Below are 23,328 nucleotides of genomic sequence, written 5' to 3' on the forward strand. Positions count from 1 at the left end.
AATCAGTTTTTGTAGTAGTATTAGTTATTCATCTCTGATCCAGCAGTTGTCAATAAAAAAATCTCCAAATACCTGTCATATGCAAGTCAATTATGGGATCATTCTGGTCATGTTTGATATTTACCGGATCAGTAGGTTTTGTCAAGATTTTTTAAAAAGATTAACAAATGACAAAGGATACCAAATTCTTTCCATTAATGACACAGATCAAGCACAAAAATATGGTAAAAAAATTAGAATAGGAATATCAACAAAGATCACCTTTGCAAAAGGATGTTTTAAATCAAGGCTACAGTGGTGTACTAATGTTCATTTATCCTACATGATTAAGAAGATATAAATCAAAGTAAAAAACAAATCTAAGAAAAATCCAAACCGTATTAAAGATATCTGCTGCATCAACAGGGAATGCCTCTCCTGCTAAATAACATTAAATATAAAGGATCGAGAACAAAACTCACAAGGTCTTGGTAAGTTTATTGTTACATAAATATATAAGTCTAATAATGACATCAATGCATTACTATAGTAGAATATATGGAATGTACCTTATCTAAATATCATACTACAATAATATGTAGTCAGATGTTTAATGATAAAGCTGTTTTTAATCTTTAATTGTAATTTTTGTTGCAAAAAAATGAAATACTAAAATTACCAATGAAATGAAGGGTAATGTGAGTAGAATTTTACTAAATGATTTAAATTAATCTATATTAGATTTTCCCTACAATAAATGCAGTGTTCACTGTTAAAATATGTATGAAACCATAGAAATTTTCTCCATCAAGAAAAAGTACCCATTGTATTTATTTCCTGCTTTAGGAACATTTGAATTTTCAATCTACATTTAACCATTTCATATCTGGTCATTCACATTCATAACTCCCCAGATGAATGCCACTAAGGTAAACACACATATTTTAATATGAACCTGCCATTTTTTATTTTTTTTTTAATTCTGAAACACATTTCAAACCAGACATACATTGACCCTAGACAAATTGATCACAAAATAATGTTATTATAAAAGAACACATGCTACCAATTTTTCATTCATTTTTGAGGGTGGATCACTGCATACTAACACTAATAAATATAAAGGTCATATCATCTGTATGGATTTCTTTTTTTTTCTGAATGAAAATGTATCAATTCATTTAAGGTGGTACCTAACACTACAGGGAGATAACTCTGTAAAAATCAGCTAAACGTTTTAATTACGTTGTATTGTTAAGGAAATATTAAGCTTCTCAATGATCAAAATTAGTGTTTGTCAAACTGCTATATAACCAATGAAATTTTTCTGATAAAGTGGTTAATTCAAATTTTTTGAAATTTTTATATTTTTGTCAAAGGGTCAAAGTAAACATTTTGTCAAAATTTTATGAAAATTAAACGAGCCAAATTAATATTAGTCAAGGTGTTGGGTACACAGTTTCTGCCTAGCATAACAAAACTACAACAACATATACCAAAAATAGTTTGGGTTATTTTTGGGGTATTTAAATAAAATTATGCTTTAGTCTATGGACTTATCTTTTGGCTTAGTGACAACACTAATTTAAAGCTATAATGATATTAAAAAAGTATTAAACAAGTCTTTAAAATGAAATGATGAAAAAAAACTGAAACAGCTACACAGAATATGTTACCTAAAATAGAATAAAGGATGTTACATCTATAATTGATTCTATGTTAGTTTTGTAGAGTACAATTAAAATAAATTAGGTGCTGAACCAAAATGCTCTGACAGAATTCAATTGAAAAGAAATGAAGGACTTGATTAGCTCTTGACAAAATTTTAAAGTGAATTGGCAAAATATAAGAAAGCTGGTAAATACATGAATAGTTTCTGTTTTTAAATATTATTCCTTTTTAACAATCCTTGCAAGCTAATGAAAAGCCTTTTTTTTTTGCATGGCATTGAAATTTCTTAAGAAAACATCCGTCTACGGCAATATAAGAAAACTCCACATCAACAGGTTTGACAAATATAGCAACAATAAATAACAAAACTTACTGGAAAGACTAGTGTTTATGGATAACAAAAACAATCAAATTTCCACAACCATTATGAAAGCCATATTAAAATCAATTCCAGGTTCTCATCCAAAAAGTGTTCACCTATTTTCTTGAATTTTGTCAATTCTATTCTAATTTTTTTTGCAGTTTTGAAATATATCAAGTGTTGAATACTCAGTAAAGTCAACTATATCAATTTTGATTCCTTACAAATGTTTGGCATAATAACTATTGGAATGACAATTATAAGAGATTCAGTTGATATTTGTAGGAGAATAATAATCTGAAGTTTGCCGTGTAAAGAAAATAATTCATGTACATCCAAAAAACTAACTAGATTTTTTTTTACAAAGCAAGTTAAAAATAATTTCAAAAAAATACTGTTTCATTTAAAGCGGTAGGACCAATTTCCTGTGTGTTTATTTCACAAAAAAAAATCAAGTGGAAATGGGCCTGTATTTTCAAGGAAAACAGTTGAATGAGAACCTACATTGTGTATGAATACATTTTCATGGCATGAACATACATTTTAACTGTTTTGCAATTACATATGATAAAAATAACAAAATTTGCATACATCAACCAGGCAGTTTAAAGCAGCATATTGCTGAGACAGAAAAATTAACTTCTTGTCATTCTATTGGAAACATTCCATTTCTTTCTATTTTGCAATTTAATAATTTTCAAGACTTAATTTTTAGACTAAAAAAATAACTAACATTATTGTTTTTTTTTGTCGTCTAAATATGAATAATACTTTATATGTCTGAGGTGAATATAATAAAGAAAGGAAAATCAATCCTATTTATTCACAAAGATGAAAACCGCCTATACTGTTTATAATTTAAAAATCTAAATACAAATTATAACTTCACTCCAATATCCTGATATATACTTCCATGTTTGCTGTACTAAAAAAATCATTGAATAAAAACAAAGAATTGCTTAAAAACATAATGTTGAGACATACTAAAGGACGGTTAAAAATGTAAAATACACACAGATGAGACTTAGAATTACTTAATATCACAACAAAGAAGCACCGTAACAGTTAAAAATTGCTGGAAGACTGCTTATGGCAAGGTTATATGTTCCTTTACATAGTAACAAGATAAAAAGTCAATTAATAAATATATTGCACATGAGGTTATAACAATAAATGCTGAATGGAAACAAAAAACTATTTTAAAATTGACTCTAGAAGGTCAAATCTACTCAAACATAAAGATTTAGAAGAACAGTACGCTACTGAATAAATAGTCAGTTTTATTCAAATTTACATGTAACAGTATTTAGAAAAGTTACTTTTGTGCATCCAATTACTCTAGAAAGTTGGAAAATTTTTATGAATATTTATTGAAAAATTTATCCAGGTAAGAGGGACACACAGTGAATGAATAAGAAAAATATCATATTCAACCTTAACAGGTTTCAACTCATCACTTCAAAACGTGCAAAGATAATAAAACAGTGCATCAGATCAGGTATATATATGTACAAAGGAAGCACAATAAAATAAACAGGAGGTAAACAAATAAAATAAACCACTGGGAAATAAAACAATTATAGCAAATAAAACTTAAAATAAAACAAAATTCTGGCACTATTTGTAAACATGAGATTTGCTGATAAGCATATATAATGTGAGAGAGAAAGAATGGACGGAGGATGAAGACTGATGGCACTGGGCACTAGTTACATGGCTGCTACATGATGATGTCATTATCTATCCTACAGCACTTAACATGGCTGCTAAACATGCTTCGTAACATAATAAATACTGGTCCTGAAAATATACAAACAAAATAGTATAATTGGATGATTCAATAAAAATCTGTGCTTCTATATTAAAATCATTGTCTCAAAATCTGTTTGGCAATTTAATTTACAATTTTATTTGATATGTATAATTAAAACTTTTAAAGCAAAGATTTTAATAAATAATTTTTTTAGCTAACATGTTTAGAATACCAGTATGTTTCCATATCATTTTTCTTTTATTTGTTTAAAAGGAACAATATAAATATTTTTCTCTAATTCTTACTCGAATTATCTTTTTCCTGACCTGTTGATTATTTTTATTTAATTAACGTGTGGTTCGTTTGATCTCAGTTCTTCAATGGTCAAAATTTTGATTATGACGTCAAATTTTCTTGCTTTCTTCTGCAATTCCTATTGTGACGTCATGAAAAACCATGCCTGATGACGTAGCATAGAAAGAACACATCTTTTTGCAGGTCATTCGAAAAGAAGGATTAAGATTGTCTGCATATCGTCTAAAAATCATAACAGAAACAGTTTCCACCACCAAATCTCGTGCAATACGATATTTATCCACTCTCAGCAGTTAAATTTTAAATATTTAAAACACTCGGAGAGCCTCACTCCGAGCCTCAAGTTTAAAATTTGAGAATTTAACAGTCTCTAGTGGATAAATATCGTATCACACTCGATGCAGTGGTAGAATCTTTATTTCTATAACTGAATAACTGTATCCCTGTTCTTTTTTTCTTTAATATTTTTAGGCAGATATATTGGATAACTGGAGCCACTTAAGCATTGAAACCTATCAATTTTAGAGAAGCTGGAATCCTTGCGTTTTTTCTCAACAATTTCTGAATAATATTTCACTTGTATACTGTTAGCTTGTTTTTTCAGTATATATCAATATCATACTTCATGTGAATTTCTATGTTTAAGAGCACTTGTTTCTTGAATTTCATCATATTACAGGTTGCACGTCTGTAAACATCGAAAATGCAATTTCCCATAGGAACTCCTTTAACGGCGCCAATGTGCCACTTTTACTATGAAGCTTCGGAAAATTATATCCTAGAATGGACAGTTCATATACACTACTATTATTTTCAAAGGTCAAAACATAGGGCTGTGTGGCATATTTTCAACATTTATATGCCTCAAACTTCTAATCGTTTAAACTTGTACTAAAATTCTGTACTACCCATGCATTTACTTTGAGTCTTCCTCAGAATTCAATTTGGCCGCTATCCATGTGTATTTATACTGGTAAAATTCCTAAGTTGTGTATTTATGAGATGACATGTAGATCATATCTGGGAACCAATAGGTAAACAAAACAAAATATCTATAAATATTAAATATCTCCCTAAAAGAGGTGTGGTTTGTGAAACAGCTGTATTCACAAAGTGCAATCTATACTCATTATTATTGATATAAGGTCTAAATGTGACTCTCTATAAACACTTACTTTGGTCTGGATCATTCCTTGTCTTTGTCTTCTTAGGTCCTTCACAATCTCAAATATATCACACTGAAAATAAAATATATCAAACTAAAATTTCAAATATATCACTGAAATCTCTAATATATCATACTCAAATTTCAAATTTATCACCCTGAAATATCAAATTCATCATACAGAAATATCAAATATATCATTCTGAAATCTCAAATATGCAACACTGAAATCACAAATATAATACACTGAAATCTCAAATATTTCACAAATATTTGAATTTCATTTTGATGTGTAACTCTCTTTGAATAAAGTACTTTATCATTATTATTTTTATAGCAAAGACTTTGTATGGTATACATATAGATATTTTGTATATTAAACTTTGACCCTTCTGTGAATAGTAAAATACTCATTACATGATAAAACATACTGAAATGAATTTCGTGTTGATGGCAACCTTTGGGAGAGTGTTTAATTTTTAAAATTATCTTGACTTACAACAATAAGAGCTTGACATATGGCATTGAAACCTGCCTATTGTTGAAATTCCTATGTTGACCTGATAGTTTTATTGTGTTGCTGCATGATTGATGTTTTCCTTTTACTCATAATAATGTGTTATCTTTTAAAATTTACTTCAATTTATTGTCAGGTATATATCAAGTTTTTAAAGGAATTTGAAGTTATTTACTTTACGAAAAATCATGAAGAACTTCATTTATTATCACCAAATTTCATTAAACTTAAAACGTTTAATTATTTTATAGCCCAAGTTTACCTTTCCTTCACTTTCTAGTCTAGCAAGAGCTATGTCTATAGTAATTAGGGCACCAGTTCTTCCTATCCCAGCACTACAGTGTACAATCAAAGGTCCACTGGTATGGTATACATGACCAAGCTGTAGAAACTAGAAAATAAAGAATAAACTATTGCTATAAACAACACATTACACGGCTACAAGACTTTATTCAACTTTATTTTCTAATTATCTATGGTTTATTTTTTTTACTTAAAATCATACATTGAAAGGAAATGAAAGAATATATTATGGATGTACAACATACATAAAACTAATTATCTATGGTTTATTTTTTTTACTTAAAATCATACATTGAAAGGAAATGAAAGAATATATTATGGATGTACAACATACATAAAACAACAATCCCATGAAATTACTAGAAAATGACAAATGTGCTAAAGGTGTTTATATTGCTGCTTTTCATCTTGACACTGGCTGTAAGTTCTTTAACAATAAATTAAGGATACAACAAGCGTTTCTACAAAATTCTCTTATTGCACATTAACAAATTTAAACCAATCACAATATCCTTATTCATTCAATCTCTTTTTATTTTTATTTTTCAGTTAGGCCAACTAAAATTAATTAGTAGATTTTCATCCAGATTTTTGAAAAAAATGGGGCGGGTGGGAGGATTTTATTTTTTTATTTTTATTTCACTCTAAACCTTTTTGTGACATGTTGTTCATGTTCAAGGGTAATAATAAGCTTGTATCATGTATATATAAGGAATTCTGCATTATTTTTCAAATTCTTCAATTAATATTTCTGATTGGCAACCACTGTTCTACATGTAATTGCCGCTTTAAAACCTATTTTTAGTAAATAGCAAAAACATGGAGAAATGTTCTCTTTTCGACTACCTAGATCAAATTTGTTTTGCTTTCTATTATCATATTAAGCTATGATTTGTAGTGCCCATAATATAAAGCATATGCATTGGTATGCAGCCCAAATATGACCCCCAAGGGTGACTGGGGAATAGAAATATGGTCACTACAGGTCTTCTTCCGACCGGCAGTAAAACCCTTGCCACAGTGGGGCATCCGTTTGGCTATGCAGGATGTAACCCTTGCAACAACTCTATGAGGGGTTCGTAGGTCGCCTGTTGCAAGGCTAAATTTCTGCCCCTATCCATTATACCCTCATTTTCCATTGCCTCTATTACAGGACCTACCTATTGTATTTATTGTTAATTTGTTCTCGTCCTGAACATGCATGAAATATTTGCCTCTGCACGTTAAGCAACAAACAATCAACAATCAATCAAATATTATGAGTACAGAGTGAAATGAAAACTCAAACTGTGTTGAAAATACTAGGGTTGATGCTTTTAAGATTACTTTGCAAGGTGCAAATATAATTACAATTCAAAAACATGAACTGAACCAAAAAGAAAAAGATTTTTGACAACTCTATTGCGGGGTTGGGGACGGAGGGTGTTTGCTGTTTGTCAACAAAAATTCGTAAGGGTTCCGCGGAACCCAGTGTCTCGCCTACTTTTGCTGTTAATCGCAGGCTCAACAAAAATGAGGAAAAAAATTAATAAAAATATTCCTCTCTATACTATCTTTTGATTGTAAGTAGCTTCTGTCCAAGTTTGGTAAAAATCCAGGATAGTTTATGAATCTAATAAATGTTTTAAAAACTTAAACTGCAGACTGTATGTAATGTTAACTGGAAGAAAAACAAAGTCCATTTATAAGAAAAATACGGAAAAAATCGAACAAAATTTTAACAAAATTTTCTTCTAGATACTAGCTTTTAATCATAAACAAGCTTCTGTCCAAGTTTGGTACAAATCCAGGATAGTTTAAGAAAGTTGTTAAAATTCTAAAAACTTTAACCACAGAGTGAATGTAATGTTAACTGGCAGAAAAACTAAGTCCAATTATAAGTAAAATATGGGAAAAAATGGATTTTTTTTTTTACAAAATTTACTTCTGGATACTATCTTATGATCATAAACAAGCTTCTTTCCAAGTTTGGTAGAAATCCAGGATAGTTTAAGAAAGTTATTAAAATTTCAAAAACTTTAACCACAGAGTGAATGTAATGTTTCTTGGCAGAAAAACTAAGTCCATTTATAAGTAAAATACGGAAAAAATGGAATTTTTTTTTTACAAAATTTACTTTTGAATATTATCTTATGATCATAAACAAGCTTCTGTCCAAGTTTGGTAGAAATCCAGGTTAGTTTAAGAAAGTTATTAAAATTTCAAAAACTTTAACCACAGAGTGAATATTTGTGGACGCCGCCGACACCGACGGAATGTAGGATCGCTATGTCTCGCTTTTTCGACAAAAGTAGAGGCTCGACAAAAATGACAGCCTTGGGGTAAATCTAAGGGCTTGCTATAATACAGTTTGTACGTTGGCCGTGTCAATAAGCCAGTAATGTTTTTGTACCAATGTGTTCCATGATTCTTGTGCTTTGGATATCATTTACAGTCCAAATTATCTGACACAAAGTCATTGTATAAATAAAAAAAAAAAATCCACGGTTTTCTATTCACTGAAATTTATGACATACCGCGATTAGCGTTCTTAAGGACACCGCCTATTACTCGTAACCCGAATATTTCATGCCCTTCTAGTAATCAATCTATATTCTCAGAAGATAATGTTGTCAACATTAAGCAGAAGAATATGTCGAATATATTACTCAAAGAAATACGAAAAACCGAAATTTGAAACAGGAAGTTTTGAATGAAGCGAAATTGTCGGCGGTTACCGGTAACGGAAATGAACAAAGTCCAGAAATAGTAAAAATATAAAAAAATCGAGGCAGGATGATTTCAGAGGAGCGGGCGGGGATGAAAATCTATCAATTAATTTTAATTGGCCTTATCTCCCTTTATTCACGAGTATGCATATTACCTGAAGAATTGGGACAGGTGATGATGGTACCCCATGGTCAGGCCAGGTAGTATAGTTTAGATGATAAACTCTTTTTAATTCTCCTGATGTTACTTTTTCTATCTCAATTTCTTTGATGTCAAAGTGTTCTAATGTCTGGCTGTCAGCTAAACTCACTTTCAATTGACTGAAAAGAAAAAAAATATATACATATATTCAAGCAAGCATATGTGCAGACAACTAAAAGTTAATTTCTGATTCACCAAGGAGTATCTTCAAACAACAGTAATATTGTTTTAACAAGTCTATGCGATTTGTCTTCCACTGTGTTATTTCAACAAAATTTGTTGCTTTGACAAAGCAGTATGTGCTGATATCACTTTAAATCATGATCAAACCATCAATCAATCACTAAACTGCTAAAAACGATTTATTTTTCACTGGACTTGTCAAAAAAAATATTGGAGAAGGTTGACAAATTTTTCTATTTCTTTTTTTACCTTTCCAGTTGAATACATTAAACAAATTCTATCATATGGCAAAAGTGTTCATAAATGTTTGAGGATATACTCCTGAAATGTTCAGGAGAATCTTGACAGTAATGTATCAGGCATTACAAACATTTCAAAAAGTTTTAATTTGGTGAATAATACTTCATTTATATCAGTCTACATAAAGAGGAAGAAAATGAAGTCTTTTGTTTTAGGTCTCACCTATCACATACAAACAATGGTGTTTCTGTACAATCAGGCCAGTATCTGTGACATTTGACCTTCCTGGCCTCTACATCCAAGGTCAACATCATGATAACAGAGACATCATGTTCCCAAACCATCTGCCAGAAATGTTCTGAGGTAAGTGGGAGTGGTCCTTGACAAGCAATATAATGGCATTCCTCCTCCCCAACAGGTGCTGCTATGTGACTGGCATTGATGTAACTGTGAAGTCCTGTTAAACATACTCTGTTGAAATCATCTGGAAGCAAAAGTTTTTGAACTTTTAAACAAAAGTACATTGCATATAGGATATCATGTTTTAAACCATTTAAGATACTTTATCAACCTGTAAGCCTACGACTAAAATAAAAAGTGTGTATACTTTAAAAAGAATTTTACATTGAATGATGTTAATCTGGATATCTGGATATAAAGACGATGGAAATCTCAAAAGCTTCATTCGATATATGAATCAATGCAGCTTTAAGGTAGGTCACTAAACTTTAAGCAGAATAATTTTCATTTAACTATTTATATAGCAGATTTTAATTTCCACCAAAAATAGACATCTTCTATCTTAATAATGGTAACATTACATTTCCTTTGAAGAAACACAAATCAAGAAGTTACAGGTTTTTTTCCCTTAAAATCATATAATACTTACATGGTAGAACATTTCTGAATCTGTTACTCAACTTGTTATCTGCCTGTTTGGCTATGCTGCAGTTATCAGTCATTTTCACTTGTCTTAATTCCTACAATTTAATACTGTATTGATTAATACTCCTATATATGTGTCAACTGTGGCACTAGTTTTAACATACCCAGAAGCAATTCATTTTATAACTTAAAAAAAGTAACAACATTACTATTCATCATAGGTTTTACCACCATGAAAGAAAAAAAAAAAATTTACTCAGAAATTTATTTAAGCTCTTAAGTATCCAAATATCACTTCAAAATGTACTTTTCACTTATCTTTACATAACAAACCTTGTATTCCTCAGCTGGGTCACCTTGATCTACTTTTTGTTGGAATTTCTTTGCCAGTTCTTCAGCAGATGACTTCATTTCATTTTTCATGGTCATAAGGGGTACACATGAACATAGCCATTCAAAGTTCACCTCTTCAGGCACTTTCATGTCTAGTTTTCTTGGTAAAGAAGACATGTTAAAAGTTCTAGTGTGAAGATCTTCATTTTCATTTAATGAGGTCAATGAAGTGAGTGTGCCTCCAAGTGATCCATCATTCAAATCACTTTGAACTTCATTTCTCTGTGGTACAATTTCTTCGGTGTCAAATTCGCTCGTATCTGCCAGTAATTTTTCAGCAGCCATAACTAATTCATTCATTTCTTCCTCTTCTGAATCTGTAGCATCCTCTATGACCTCAACATACTGATGATCTTTATCATTTTCTCCATTATCATAAGACTGACCTTGAACTTCATGTTTGACATTTACACTTTTTGTCTCTGTGGAATGCTCATTGTCATAGTAATCTTCATCCATTATAACAGGAGGTGTCATCAAATCGTACTGCCTAGCTGATAATCTGAAATGTACAATTTGTCTTGTTATTTATTGTCCGTATGCTTTCAATATTTACAATATATGTAACCACCAGAGTGACCACTATCAAACATGTGCTCCATTCATTTACAATGCATGGTCATCTGTACATTTTTTTCATATGCTTGTTCTTTAATTAACTCTATTTCACCATAAATATTATGCTTATGTTAGCTTTATTTCCATGGAATTTTTTAACAAAATTATGTATGTTCCTGAATGCTTGCACATTTTACTTTCTTTATATCACTACAAAAATAACAAATACCTGTAAATAAACAAGATGCTCTCAAGAGCCTGAATCGCTCACCTGTAATTTTTTGCTTAAATCTTTCATCAATGATTATTTTTGCTTTTCAATATATATTAATGAGTGGCTTAAAAATGCCATTTAAATGTTCTTTGTATCTGTCATATTTTCTTCAAAAGTAAAAAAATGCATTTTACCCCCATGGTCCATTTTAGCCATAGTGGCTATGTTTCTTGATACTCTGAAACTCATTCAGCCCAAGTTTGGCTGAAATTGATTCAGCAGTTTCAAAGGAGAAGATTTTTTAAAGTAAGCAAACTAGATGAACAAATTGTGAAAAATTGTCTTTATAGGGCAATAACTGCTTAAGGGGTCAATTGACAATTTTGGTCATTTAAACTTATTTGTAGATCTTACTTTGCTGAACATTTTTGCTGTTTACAGTTTATCTTTATCTATAATAGTATTCAAGATAATAACCAAAAACTGCAAAATTTCCTTAAAATCATCAATTCAGGGGCAATAACCTAAAGCTGATAATTTCAGGGCAGGTAGAAGGTTTCAGAGGAGAAAATGTTTGAAATAGTTTACACCGGACAGAAGACGGCGATGGACACCAAGTGATTACAAAAGCTCACTTTTCCTTTGGAAAGGTGAGCTAATAAAAAGTATACCTGCAATATATCTTTATATTAAAATCACAAATATCCTATTGGAAAATAACCTACTAGAATAGCTTTGTCTGATAGGATTAGCATCTTCTTTCATGTAATGTTACCTTGATATAGTTAAAACGACTTCTCCTTTTATGTTGTGTAGCATAGTAACTGCCTTCTTGTGAGTTAAACCAACCAATGACTCTCCATTTATCTGCAATTAGAATACATTACTACTATATTTGGATCAATATCAGATCAGAGAACAGTCAATATACAAAACAAAGAAATGGAGAAATAAACTTGGAGGTCCAGACATCATTGATTGGGGTTTTTCTATTTTGAGTGAAAGGAGTGTCAAACATATCTATTTATGACAATAAAATTGCAGAATTTTGCTAATCAATTAAGTTTGCTTTCTCCTTCTTGAAAGATCTGACAAAGATATCAGCGTATTACCTGTATATGTACACCTTTAACTCAAATGTGCAATGTGCAATTCTGTCCATTACAACAAAAAAAGTAGAAGCATGAAACAGACGTCCATGCTCACAACTTATGTTTCGGTAATAACCTTCATCAGGTACAGCAGAGACCAAAAGCTGAAAGAACCCAAAATAAATAAAACAAGCATTCTGTGAGTATTGCTTGGCAATACATAGTCCCCTACTGGTTAAAAATTCATTGTAATGGAGCAAACCTACCACTAAATTCTTCAAACAATTTACTAAAGAAAAGGAAAGAAAATCCAAAATGTCATTTATCTTAATACAATGTCTTTTACAAATCTTTAAAAAAAAAAAAAGAGTTATTTCCCTTTGAACAGAAATCTAGTAATTAATGAGTATTTCTTCAAAAATGTAATTCTAGGGAAAGTTAAAAAATGAGTTAATTCCCTTTGAACAGAAATCAAGTAATTGATAAGTATTTCATCAAAAATTTAATTCTAGGGAAAGGGCTTTAACTGAACAAGGAGAAAAGATAAAATCGTGAAAATCGAACTTGACCTGTAACTTGTCATTATAAAACAATACACCAAATATCAAATCAATATCTTCAAGCATGAAGAAAAAAAAGTCTGGAAAACTGATTTGTCGGACTGACGGATGGACAGACGGACGGACAGACAGACGGACAGAGTGCAAACCTAAAGTCCCCTTCGACTTCGTTGGTAGGGGACTAATAAATGGGGAATGTGTCCATGGGACACAGATGATGCCTCCGCTTGCATATCATATAAAGTTATAAAGGGACATAACAGAAGAACGGTATAAGTGACGGTACCCAAATTCATACTTGAACTGAGTTTTGTGGTAATTAGTATTGTGTATAAGTTTCATAACATTTGGTTGAGGCAAACTTAAGTTGGAGAACGGACACGAAAAATTCAACAATTTTTCCATTTGTAAAGGGGCATAACTCTAGAACGGTTAAAGTGACGCCACCAAAATTCTAACTCGATCTGTATTTTGTGGTAATAAGAATTGTGTATAAGTTTCATAACATTTGGTTGAGGCAAACTAAAGTAAGAGAACGGAATCGAAAAATTCAGCAATTTTTCCATTTGTAAAGGGGCATAACTCTAGAACGGTTAAAGTGACGCTTCCAAAATTCAAACTTGATCTGTGTTAAGTGGTAATAAGCATTGTGTATAAGTTTCATAAGATTTGGTTGAGGCAAACTAAGTTTAGAGAAAGGAAACCAACTTTGGGACGTACGGACATACAGATGGAGAAGGGTAAAACTAAATGCCCCCTCCGCTACAGTGGGGCATAATAAAATATCAGAGAGTTTAAAAACAAAAGGCATAAGTCAAAACTATCTAGAGTCAACTTTACCCGGAGGGAGTTGCAACCTTAGTTTTAATACAATTACATGATTTATGAACTGAAATAGACAAAATGTATCATTTATAACATGTCAACACAGAATCATTCTTTATGGGTAGATGATATCATCAAAGTCTACTTTCTGTTAGCCACATACATTTAAGATATACCTGACAAAGATACCTGTCTGTAAACTGTATATGCAACTTACCTGTAAAAATTCTGTTCATTACTTGAGTTTGTTGTCTGCCAGCTACACAATTTTTTATGAAAGACCAGATCAAGACATCTGACTGTTAAATTAAATACCTGTAACTTACCTGTACAATTCTGTCCATGACCTGTAACCTTCCATCTCTATCAGCCACACCATCTTCTGTGATGGACCTGACAAAGACACCTGTCTGTTGGTCCTTCTCTGCTGTGACCAAACCAAAGCCAAGTTCTCCAGTTGGGGGTTTTTCCAACTCAATCTTTAATAAGCCTGTCTGTAAGTATTAAAACGCTAAATTTAACAACACAGCACATTAAGATTCAACATTATGACACTGAATATCATTACTATTGCACATCTCCTCTGATGACCTTATTGAAGCTTTCTAGGATTTTAAGTCCTCACAAACCTGCTTTTCCATTACCTGAGAAAAGTTAAAAAGTATAACAAAAATACTGAACTGCTAGGTAAATTCAAAAAGGGGGAAGTCCATAAAAACTGACAAAATCAAACATTATTCTTTATAAGCCAATGGAAGGAATGTAAAATAATTGACATATTCCTGACTTAGTACAGGCATTTTCTGAAGAAAATGGTGGGTTAACCGTGGTTTTATAGCTAGCTAAACCTCCCACTTGTATAACAGTTGTTTTATATTTCCGGGACAGGGGAGTATAAGAATGTATTGTGTAAATATACAGAGCATTAGATAAAATTATTCAAATGTTTAAAAGTTGGATGTAAATAAAAAGAAATATTTTAAATGAATAGTTTTACTGTATACTTACCTCAGATAAATTCATTCCAAATGAATCAAGTTCTTCACTATCCTGAGACTTGAGGCCAGATTTATTTCCCGGAGGGGATATCACAACCTTATCATCACTATCACTTTTATTTGCACTCTCACTATCACATTCATATATATCCTTACCACTATTGTCAAAGTCACAATTAGTCTTTAGTTCATTTATATAGGAGTCAATTTTCTCCGAGTTCACAGTATCTGATGCCACTGAACTTGAGTGACTTAACTGATCAGTGGTCAAAAGACTTTGGTCAGTAGAGATTAAACTGTCTTCCTCAAACTGACCAGTACTGGCCTCTACACTCTCTGTCACTGAGTCACTCTCCTCGTCACTTAAGACTTGCTCCTCTTCTCCCTGTAAAACAGAGAAGTAAATAATTTTTTAATTTGTAACAATGGGTTCAGCTTTAATCTATGCTCAACAACAGGTAAAGTCAATTGTATTTTACTAATAGAAGTCTTTCTCATTCTCTTGTCTCAATCTTTTTGTGAATTATTGTGCATTGAGATATAAAAATCATAATGTTATCATCAGAAATGCTTTTAGCAACTAACCTATGGAATGTTTTCAGTGCATGTATTCTTATCATTTAACAATTGTCTTTTTATGTCAAGTTTTTAATATGGGCTTCAACATCTACGTCATTTGGTCTATGGTTAATAAATGTCTCTTTGGCAATCATACCACATCTCCTTATTTCATATTGAATGTGTTGAACTATCTTCGTTCTTTAGATAGAAATTTTAATGAATAAACAGAGAACAAAATAACTGTTTACTAGATCTTAATAAGTTATATGTATACAATTATTTCAATTTATCAGTACAAATCAATTACACACAAAAACACATTCACTATAATCATGTGTGATAATGTCAAAAGGTGATGTTTACCTGGGTTTTGTTGTCTACTAATGTTACATCTTCTGTGCATTTTTCACTCTTCTGTGTATCTGGATCTCTATAGATCCTAATAGTTACAATAGACGGAGCATTACGGAGATATGTTACGGCCTCGAAATGATTCAACATTGTCATATCAACACCATTCACCTAAACAGTTCAAAGTAATTACATATTAGTTATTCAATTTTCCCCCAAAGTTACTCTCTTCTGCAATAAGGCTGTCTATAATTTTAAAAGAATAAATTTTTGTCATTAATATGCTTTGTTATTCAAAGGCATGGGTTAAAATATGAATACAAGGCTAAGCACTTATTGGTTGACATCTACCTTTACATACAACTTAAGACTATCAACTGTAAAGTAAAAATTTGAGATTCACTCTGAACATTTCTAAATGACATGGTAAATATGATCTAGTAGTATGAGATAAAGTATGTCGGTAACTCGATAAGTAATAGGAATACCTACAGTACCCCTGTTACTTCCACTGAATCATTTAACCATTGTTAAATGGTAAGAATGTTTAAAAGCAGTGTTTGTATCTATTACTGAACTCCTGACTAGCTATTTATTACAAAATGTTGTTTTATTTCTGGTAAAAGGAAATCAACTCTATATAGTTTAAATGCCTTCTAAGTCAACCATATACAGTATTGCAATAGCACTATACATTTGTTACAGTTATGTTGAGTTGCTTTAAAGTTAATAATTTCTACAAACAAAACATTTCCCAATGAATAAATACTTGCCTTGATGAGTTTATCACCAGGTTGTAGCCGCCCATCAGAAAGTGCAGGGCCTGGAATGATTTTCTTAATATAGCAGCCCCCTCTGCTTGCCCCTCCAGTTAATGTGAAACCGAGGCCTTCTTCTTCCTGTCTTTGCAGGGTCACATCTACTTCCTACAGTCATAAAATAAAGGTGGGGTATAAGTAGATGAGATAGCAAAATATCACACAACAAGAATGTGTCCATAGTACATGGATGCCCCACTCACACTATTATTTTCTATGTTCAGTGGAGCGTGAAATTGGGGTCAAAACTCTAATTTGGCACTAAAATTAGAAAGATCATCATAGGGAACATGTGAACTAAGTTTCAAGTTGATTGGACTTCAACTTCATCAAAAACTACCTTGACCAAAAACTTTAACCTGAAGTGGGACAGACGGACGAACGGAGGCACAGACCGAAAAACATAATGCTCCTAAGTGGGGCATAAAAAGCAAAAAAGATCTAGAGATTAACATAGTCTTCAAATATCAAGTAATAGATAATTTAAACTACATAGAAGACCAATAATGTTTTTTGTCAATTATTATAAGACAACACAAACATTCACATAAAATTTTAGGTCACAAGAGAAAATGTCTGAAATACAACAGTGCAAAAGTGGTTGTTGTGAAGCATCAATAGGTTAAGTGTCATTGACCCCAAACAGGTAGTAAGGTCTCATTTGTATTGCTTTACATTTGTCATTTCAGGGCCTTTTATAGCTTACTAAGAGGTATGTATTTTTCTAATTATTAAAGACCGTTCAGAGACCTATAGTTGTTAACTTCTATGATTTTTGGTCTCTGGTGGAGAGTTGTCTCATTGGCAATCATACCACATCTTCTCATCTTTATACAAGCAGTTTTCATCAACAACTAAATGTTCTATACAACAACTTACACCAATCCTAGGTGATATAGATTCTTCAGGATCTGCATTGTTAGAAACATCACCATCTTCACCATCACTCTGATTTATACTCTGACTTCGCACCAAATCTTTTCTCGGTGAAACAATCACGGAATCAGTTGATGAACAACTTCTATAAGAATGACTACTTCCGGGTCTTTCAACAACATCATTGTCTGTTTTTCCATCACCATTAATTTCAACTGTGTGATTTTCACCATAGTTTTCTATAACACCTTGCTCACATTCCCGAGGAGTACTTTCCGTTACAATATTTCTAAATGGAGTTTCGATCTCTTCAATTTCGCTATTTTCTGACTGACTGTCAATGTCAACATTACTACTGTAGGATTGACTACTCCCCATTCTGAAAGGAGATACAACTAAATTCTGGTATGTTGAATACTTATTCATTTGACATTTATCCACTTCTGGATATACACTCGACAAGGTAGAATTCAGATCTTCGTCCTCTGACTCAAACTGTCCTGATCGTAAAAGCATAGGAATAGGACTTGTTGGCAGTCGTGGTTGACTAGTTTGTTGTGGATGTATGTCTTCTCTGAAGCTGGTATCAGAATTGAAGCCTGATGGAGGTGTGTACAGGGAATCACGGTACAGGACTGGTTCGTCTTCTGATTCTGTTTCATATTGAGAGGTAGATGTGCTCTTTAATATACTGTTGGAAGCCAAGATTGACTTTTGCTCGCCACTATCCTGTCAATATAAAAATACTTCTGCAGACTAGGTTTTCATATTATGATTCAGATTTTTGGGGGATTTTTTATTTTCTTTAAAAAAAAAAACAACACTTACCAGCAAAATTTTAAAACTCAATATATTTTCTTTACATACCTTCATAGTGTGCATAGTCCTTGGTACAGGTAATTTTCATCTTACATTAATACAATGATTTATGCATCTATTTGAAGTAACTTTGTCAAAAAAGTCAAAAAGCACGTTCTTAGTAAAAATTAATAGAATTGTGTTTACTTTAATTACATCCTGATTATTTTAGTTGTAACTCTGTTGAGGTAAGAAAGTGCAGTTGAATGAATTATTCAAATGATTTTATGAAAAAGATGAAAACAAAACTACACTACAAACTCACACAGAACTTTAAGTAAAAATAAAACAAAGTCAGTACAAAGTGATTGAAAATAAAATAAATACAAAAATTCATCTGAATTGGTATACCAATATCTAAAAGGATGGTGCAAAAAGTTATTTTAATTTATGTAAGTTGAAGATTTTTTCTTAAATCAAAATTTAAAATTGAAGACACAAATCATGATTGCAGTTGAGATTCCGGTGCTTTTGTATGTTCACAGTATGATGTGTAAAGTGAAAGAATATCATGCAAAATAACAACTGTGTGTGTTCAAAAACAGCAAAAAATCCATTGTGTGAAGTAGATAAAAATCAATGTAAAAACACACTACAAAAACTGCAATAAGATTTCAATGTTTTTCAAAGAGTTTAACTAACGAACGGTTAGGTAACAGATCATGGATTTGATAATCAAATAAAATACAGATACAAACATGGATTGATATAGAATATAAACTCAGGATTGGTATGACATTAAAATGTAATTAAGCAAATTAGGTTCATCTGCAGACACAGTAATAATACATCAATTTTATATAAATTACAAACTAATCATAACTACAGGAAATCATGCATTCTTAAAACATTATCTATTCTGTGACAAAAACAGTATTTTAAATTAAGTAATTAAATTAAACATAAATCTATTCTATCATCTAGCTGTAAAGGAAAATGATTGAGCAGTTATCTTAAAATTGTGATAAAAAATTGTCCAAAAATAAAATCACTGCCCGCTACCGTGTTACTACAAACTAAGGAGATACTATACTTGCAGCATGCCTCTATATTTGTCATATAGCAGACCAAAACTTGTCAAGTCACACTTCTCTATCTATGGTTAGAACATGCATATATAATGGTTAATTCTTAATTCCATATAAATATATTTTAGACTGCCTACATTAATTAATAAATTACTCTTCAAAATTATTCTCACTAATTTTTTTAACTAATTTTCAACCAGGTTATAATTATTTAAAAAATATTAAACTTCATGAGATCAAATAAGTAAAATAAAAATATCTTTTCAAAATTTTGTGTTTTTGCAAACTAAGTGTAAATATTAAAATAATCTGAAGCACTACAAGTGAAGGCACGGCACACTCTACAAACCGTACTTACAAATCGATTAAGGGGAGCTAACTGCTCAGAGGTAGGTCTACATATCAATAATTTTACATTAGACGCAGCTGTGCGTAATGTGGCCATAGTTCCCTGAAAATTAATCATGAATGAAATATTTCTGTTTATCTTTTTGTGAAAAACTCATCAAAATGCACTGATGTCAACAGAAATTTTCAAAAAGAAACTTAATCTGCAAGATGCAAGATGCTTCTGAAAATTATTTTTAGTGACTAACAATTAGTATGTGCATTTATTTGAAAATATTCAATTACCAATGATTAGTATTTTGAACAGTAAAATTATCAGTCCATTTGTATTTTTTCTACAACTAATCCACATCTATTTCCTAAAAACCATGCTATACCAAAATAAAAAGTTCAGGCACTTACATGCAAACAGGTATAACTGAACAATAACATGATTGGTATAAAATAAACAGAACAGGCTTTAATTCTACTTATACAGAATGATTATAGAAGGTGGGAGTCCTTTGGTTAATATTTATACAGTTCATGCTTTTTTTCAGTCTTGACATAATATTTATGTGAAAACTGTTTTGTGACACTTTGAATGGACATTTTTGTTTATGAGCATTCTCAAAACAACAGTATTTACTGGCATTTTTTTGTCATTATACCAACTGGGGGACATCTAACTTCTTAATTAAGTACCCTGAATATGAAACAAAACAAAAACTTGTGGTGTATTTATTTGTACACTAAAAAAAATATCTCGAAATATTTCTGACCTGAACTGAACTTTCATGCCATAGGAAGGGCTTCCAAAATTATTTTTAGCCAGCCGGATATTTTATATATTATCCTGATTTTAATCCCTTAAGACTAAATAAACAAAAGGCAATTATGCCTTTTATGGTAATCAGTTGCCGAGTTGGCCATCCCAATGATTGACATTAAAAAAAATGATATTAAACTTTCTTTGATTCAAATTCGAAGTTCTGACGTAAACTGTTAAATTGGCAGTGCATCATTCGAAGTGTGCAACATCAGCGTACTTATATCTGCCTTAGACTCTTTATTTGTGCAAAATAACGTTGTCAAAAACTTTACTTTCGTTTTTATACCGGATGTTATCTTGACAATAGTAAAACATGGACCAGAGACGGATACGTAAATTCCGTGTACGTTTGCAAAGCGTGAATGAAGATCAATGGATGGAAGTAGCTCTTTCTACGTTATTTCTTCAAGAAAATATTCGAAATAAACGTGAGATAAAGGTATCAATGACAATTTAAGCATTTTTTGAAGAAATAAGGATGCATAATTAAATTTCACACCTGCGCACATGCGCACACGTGTACTAGTTCAAACAGAGACATGTCTCTAGGTTCAAACAACGTGGTTATGACAATTTTTCATTTTCACCTTTTGAATTTTTTCATCAAATCATATTTGTAAACGTATTTCTGATAATTTAAATCTTTTTGGCTAAATTAATTAGATGCAAAGTTGAAACCGCTGAAATGTAAGAAAATAACTTTGAATAGACCGATCAATGTCCGGTTCAAAATAGTTTACCTGTCACCTGAACAGGTAAATTTCAGCTGTTTGACAACTAATTAGCCTTGATTAAAATGAGAAGGCATTAAAGTAGGGGTTGTTTTGATAGTACTTAATGATCATGTCACTTTTATGACCGGAAATGTTGGGTCAAAAAGATCGCGAATTATGTTAAAATGACCGTCTCTTAAAGCCTTGAAAACTAAAAAGTAGATGACCGTTTCATGCTTTGCCCAGCCGGACTTTTACCGGACATTATACAAATGTCCGGCATATATGACCGTTTTGGAAGCCTTGGCCATAGGGCTGCTAGCTAACAAGTATGATTTTCAAGGTGACCAAGTCCAATATAACATAAAATAAAATGCTCCGCAGGGCGCAGCTTGATACGACCGCAGAGGTCGAACCCTGAACAGTTGGGGCAAGTATGGACACAACATTCAAGCTTGATACAGCTCTGAATTTGGATTGTGATTAAATATTTGACACAGCATAGGTTTCTGACACAGAATGAATGTGGTCTAAGAACTTAAAAATTTTAAATTGGACATTCACCTATTATGGTCCAATATCCAAAATCTAAATACATGGTTAGATTCAGCATATCAAAGAACCCCAAGAATTCAATTTTTGATGAAATCAAACAAAGTTTAATTTTGGACCCTTTTGATCTCAATGTTGACAAAAATGATAACAGGGCCCAAAAATCAAAAATCTAAATACATGGTTAGATTCAGCATATCAAAGAACCCCATATATTCAATTTTTGTTGAAATCAAACAAAGTTTAATTTTGGACCCCGATTTGGACCAACTTGAAAACTGGGCCCATAATCAAAAATCTAAATACATGTTTAGATTCAGCATATCAAAGAACCCTAAAAATTCAATTTTTGTTAAAATCAAACTAAGTTTAATTTTGGACCCTTTGGACCTTTATGTAGACCAATTTGAAAACGGAACCAAAAATTAAGAATCTAAATACACGGTTAGATTCGGCATATCAAAGAACCCCAATAATTCAATTTTTGATGAAATCAAACAAAGTTAAATTTTGAACCCTTTGGACTTCAATGTGGACCAATTTAAAAACGGGGCCCAAAATCCAAAAACTTAATACACGGTTAGATTCAGCATATTACAGAACCCCATATATTCAATTTTTGTTGAAATCAAACAAAGTTTAATTTTGGACCCCGATTTGGACCAACTTGAAAACTGGGCCCATAATCAAAAATCTAAATACATGGTTAGATTCAGCATATCAAAGAACCCCATATATTCAATTTTTGTTGAAATCAAACAAAGTTTAATTTTGGACCCCGATTTGGACCAACTTAAAAACTGGGCCCATAATCAAAAATCTAAATACATGGTTAGATTCAGCATATCAAAGAACCCCATATATTCAATTTTTGATGAAATCAAACACAGTTTAATTTTGGACCCTTTTGATCTCAATGTGGACAAAGTTGATAACGGGGCCCAACAATCAAAAATCTAAATACATGGTTAGATTCAGCATATTACAGAACCCCATATATTCAATTTTTGTTGAAATCAAACAAAGTTTAATTTTGGACCCCGATTTGGACCAACTTGAAAACTGGGCCCATAATCAAAAATCTAAATACATGGTTAGATTCAGCATATCAAAGAACCCCATATATTCAATTTTTGTTGAAATCAAACAAAGTTTAATTTTGGACCCCGATTTGGACCAACTTGAAAACTGGGCCCATAATCAAAAATCTAAATACATGGTTAGATTCAGCATATCAAAGAACCCCATATATTCAATTTTTGATGAAATCAAACAAAGTTTAATTTTGGACCCTTTTGATCTCAATGTGGACAAAGTTGATAACGGGGCCCAACAATCAAAAATCTAAATACATGGTTAGATTCAGCATATCAAAGAACCCCATATATTAAATTTTTGTTGAAATCAAACAAAGTTTAATTTTGGACCCCGATTTGGACCAACTTGAAAACTGGGCCCATAATCAAAAATCTAAATACATGGTTAGATTCA

At 31.5% G+C, this 23,328-nt stretch overlaps 1 protein-coding gene across 4 annotated transcripts in view; it reads right to left on the bottom strand.

The window, feature by feature from the left end:
* Positions 1 to 460: 460 nt before the first annotated feature.
* The window catches only part of LOC127707482 (tyrosine-protein phosphatase non-receptor type 13-like), a 99,482-nt gene continuing 76,614 nt past the window's right edge, over positions 461 to 23,328 (bottom strand). For 2 of the 4 annotated variants that reach the window (XM_052212049.1, XM_052212047.1), the window contains 15 exons: positions 19,772 to 19,864; positions 19,419 to 19,481; positions 17,531 to 18,256; positions 16,607 to 16,759; positions 15,846 to 16,004; positions 14,932 to 15,306; positions 14,250 to 14,417; positions 12,223 to 12,314; positions 10,616 to 11,177; positions 10,287 to 10,377; positions 9,620 to 9,881; positions 8,928 to 9,093; positions 6,024 to 6,152; positions 5,255 to 5,317; positions 461 to 3,811 (listed from right to left, as the gene is read on the bottom strand). In XM_052212049.1, coding sequence (XP_052068009.1) covers positions 3,752 to 3,811; positions 5,255 to 5,317; positions 6,024 to 6,152; positions 8,928 to 9,093; positions 9,620 to 9,881; positions 10,287 to 10,377; positions 10,616 to 11,177; positions 12,223 to 12,314; positions 14,250 to 14,417; positions 14,932 to 15,306; positions 15,846 to 16,004; positions 16,607 to 16,759; positions 17,531 to 18,256; positions 19,419 to 19,481; positions 19,772 to 19,864 — 3,162 coding nt within the window. In that variant the 3' untranslated portion in view covers positions 461 to 3,751. The remainder of the gene's footprint in view (positions 3,812 to 5,254; positions 5,318 to 6,023; positions 6,153 to 8,927; positions 9,094 to 9,619; positions 9,882 to 10,286; positions 10,378 to 10,615; positions 11,178 to 12,222; positions 12,315 to 14,249; positions 14,418 to 14,931; positions 15,307 to 15,845; positions 16,005 to 16,606; positions 16,760 to 17,530; positions 18,257 to 19,418; positions 19,482 to 19,771; positions 19,865 to 23,328) is intronic. The other 2 variants (XM_052212050.1, XM_052212051.1) reach the window with 2 other exon arrangements.

This window comes from Mytilus californianus, unplaced genomic scaffold, assembly GCF_021869535.1.
Source record: "Mytilus californianus isolate M0D057914Y unplaced genomic scaffold, xbMytCali1.0.p SCAF_7, whole genome shotgun sequence".
Classification (NCBI taxonomy): Eukaryota; Metazoa; Mollusca; class Bivalvia; order Mytilida; family Mytilidae; genus Mytilus; species Mytilus californianus.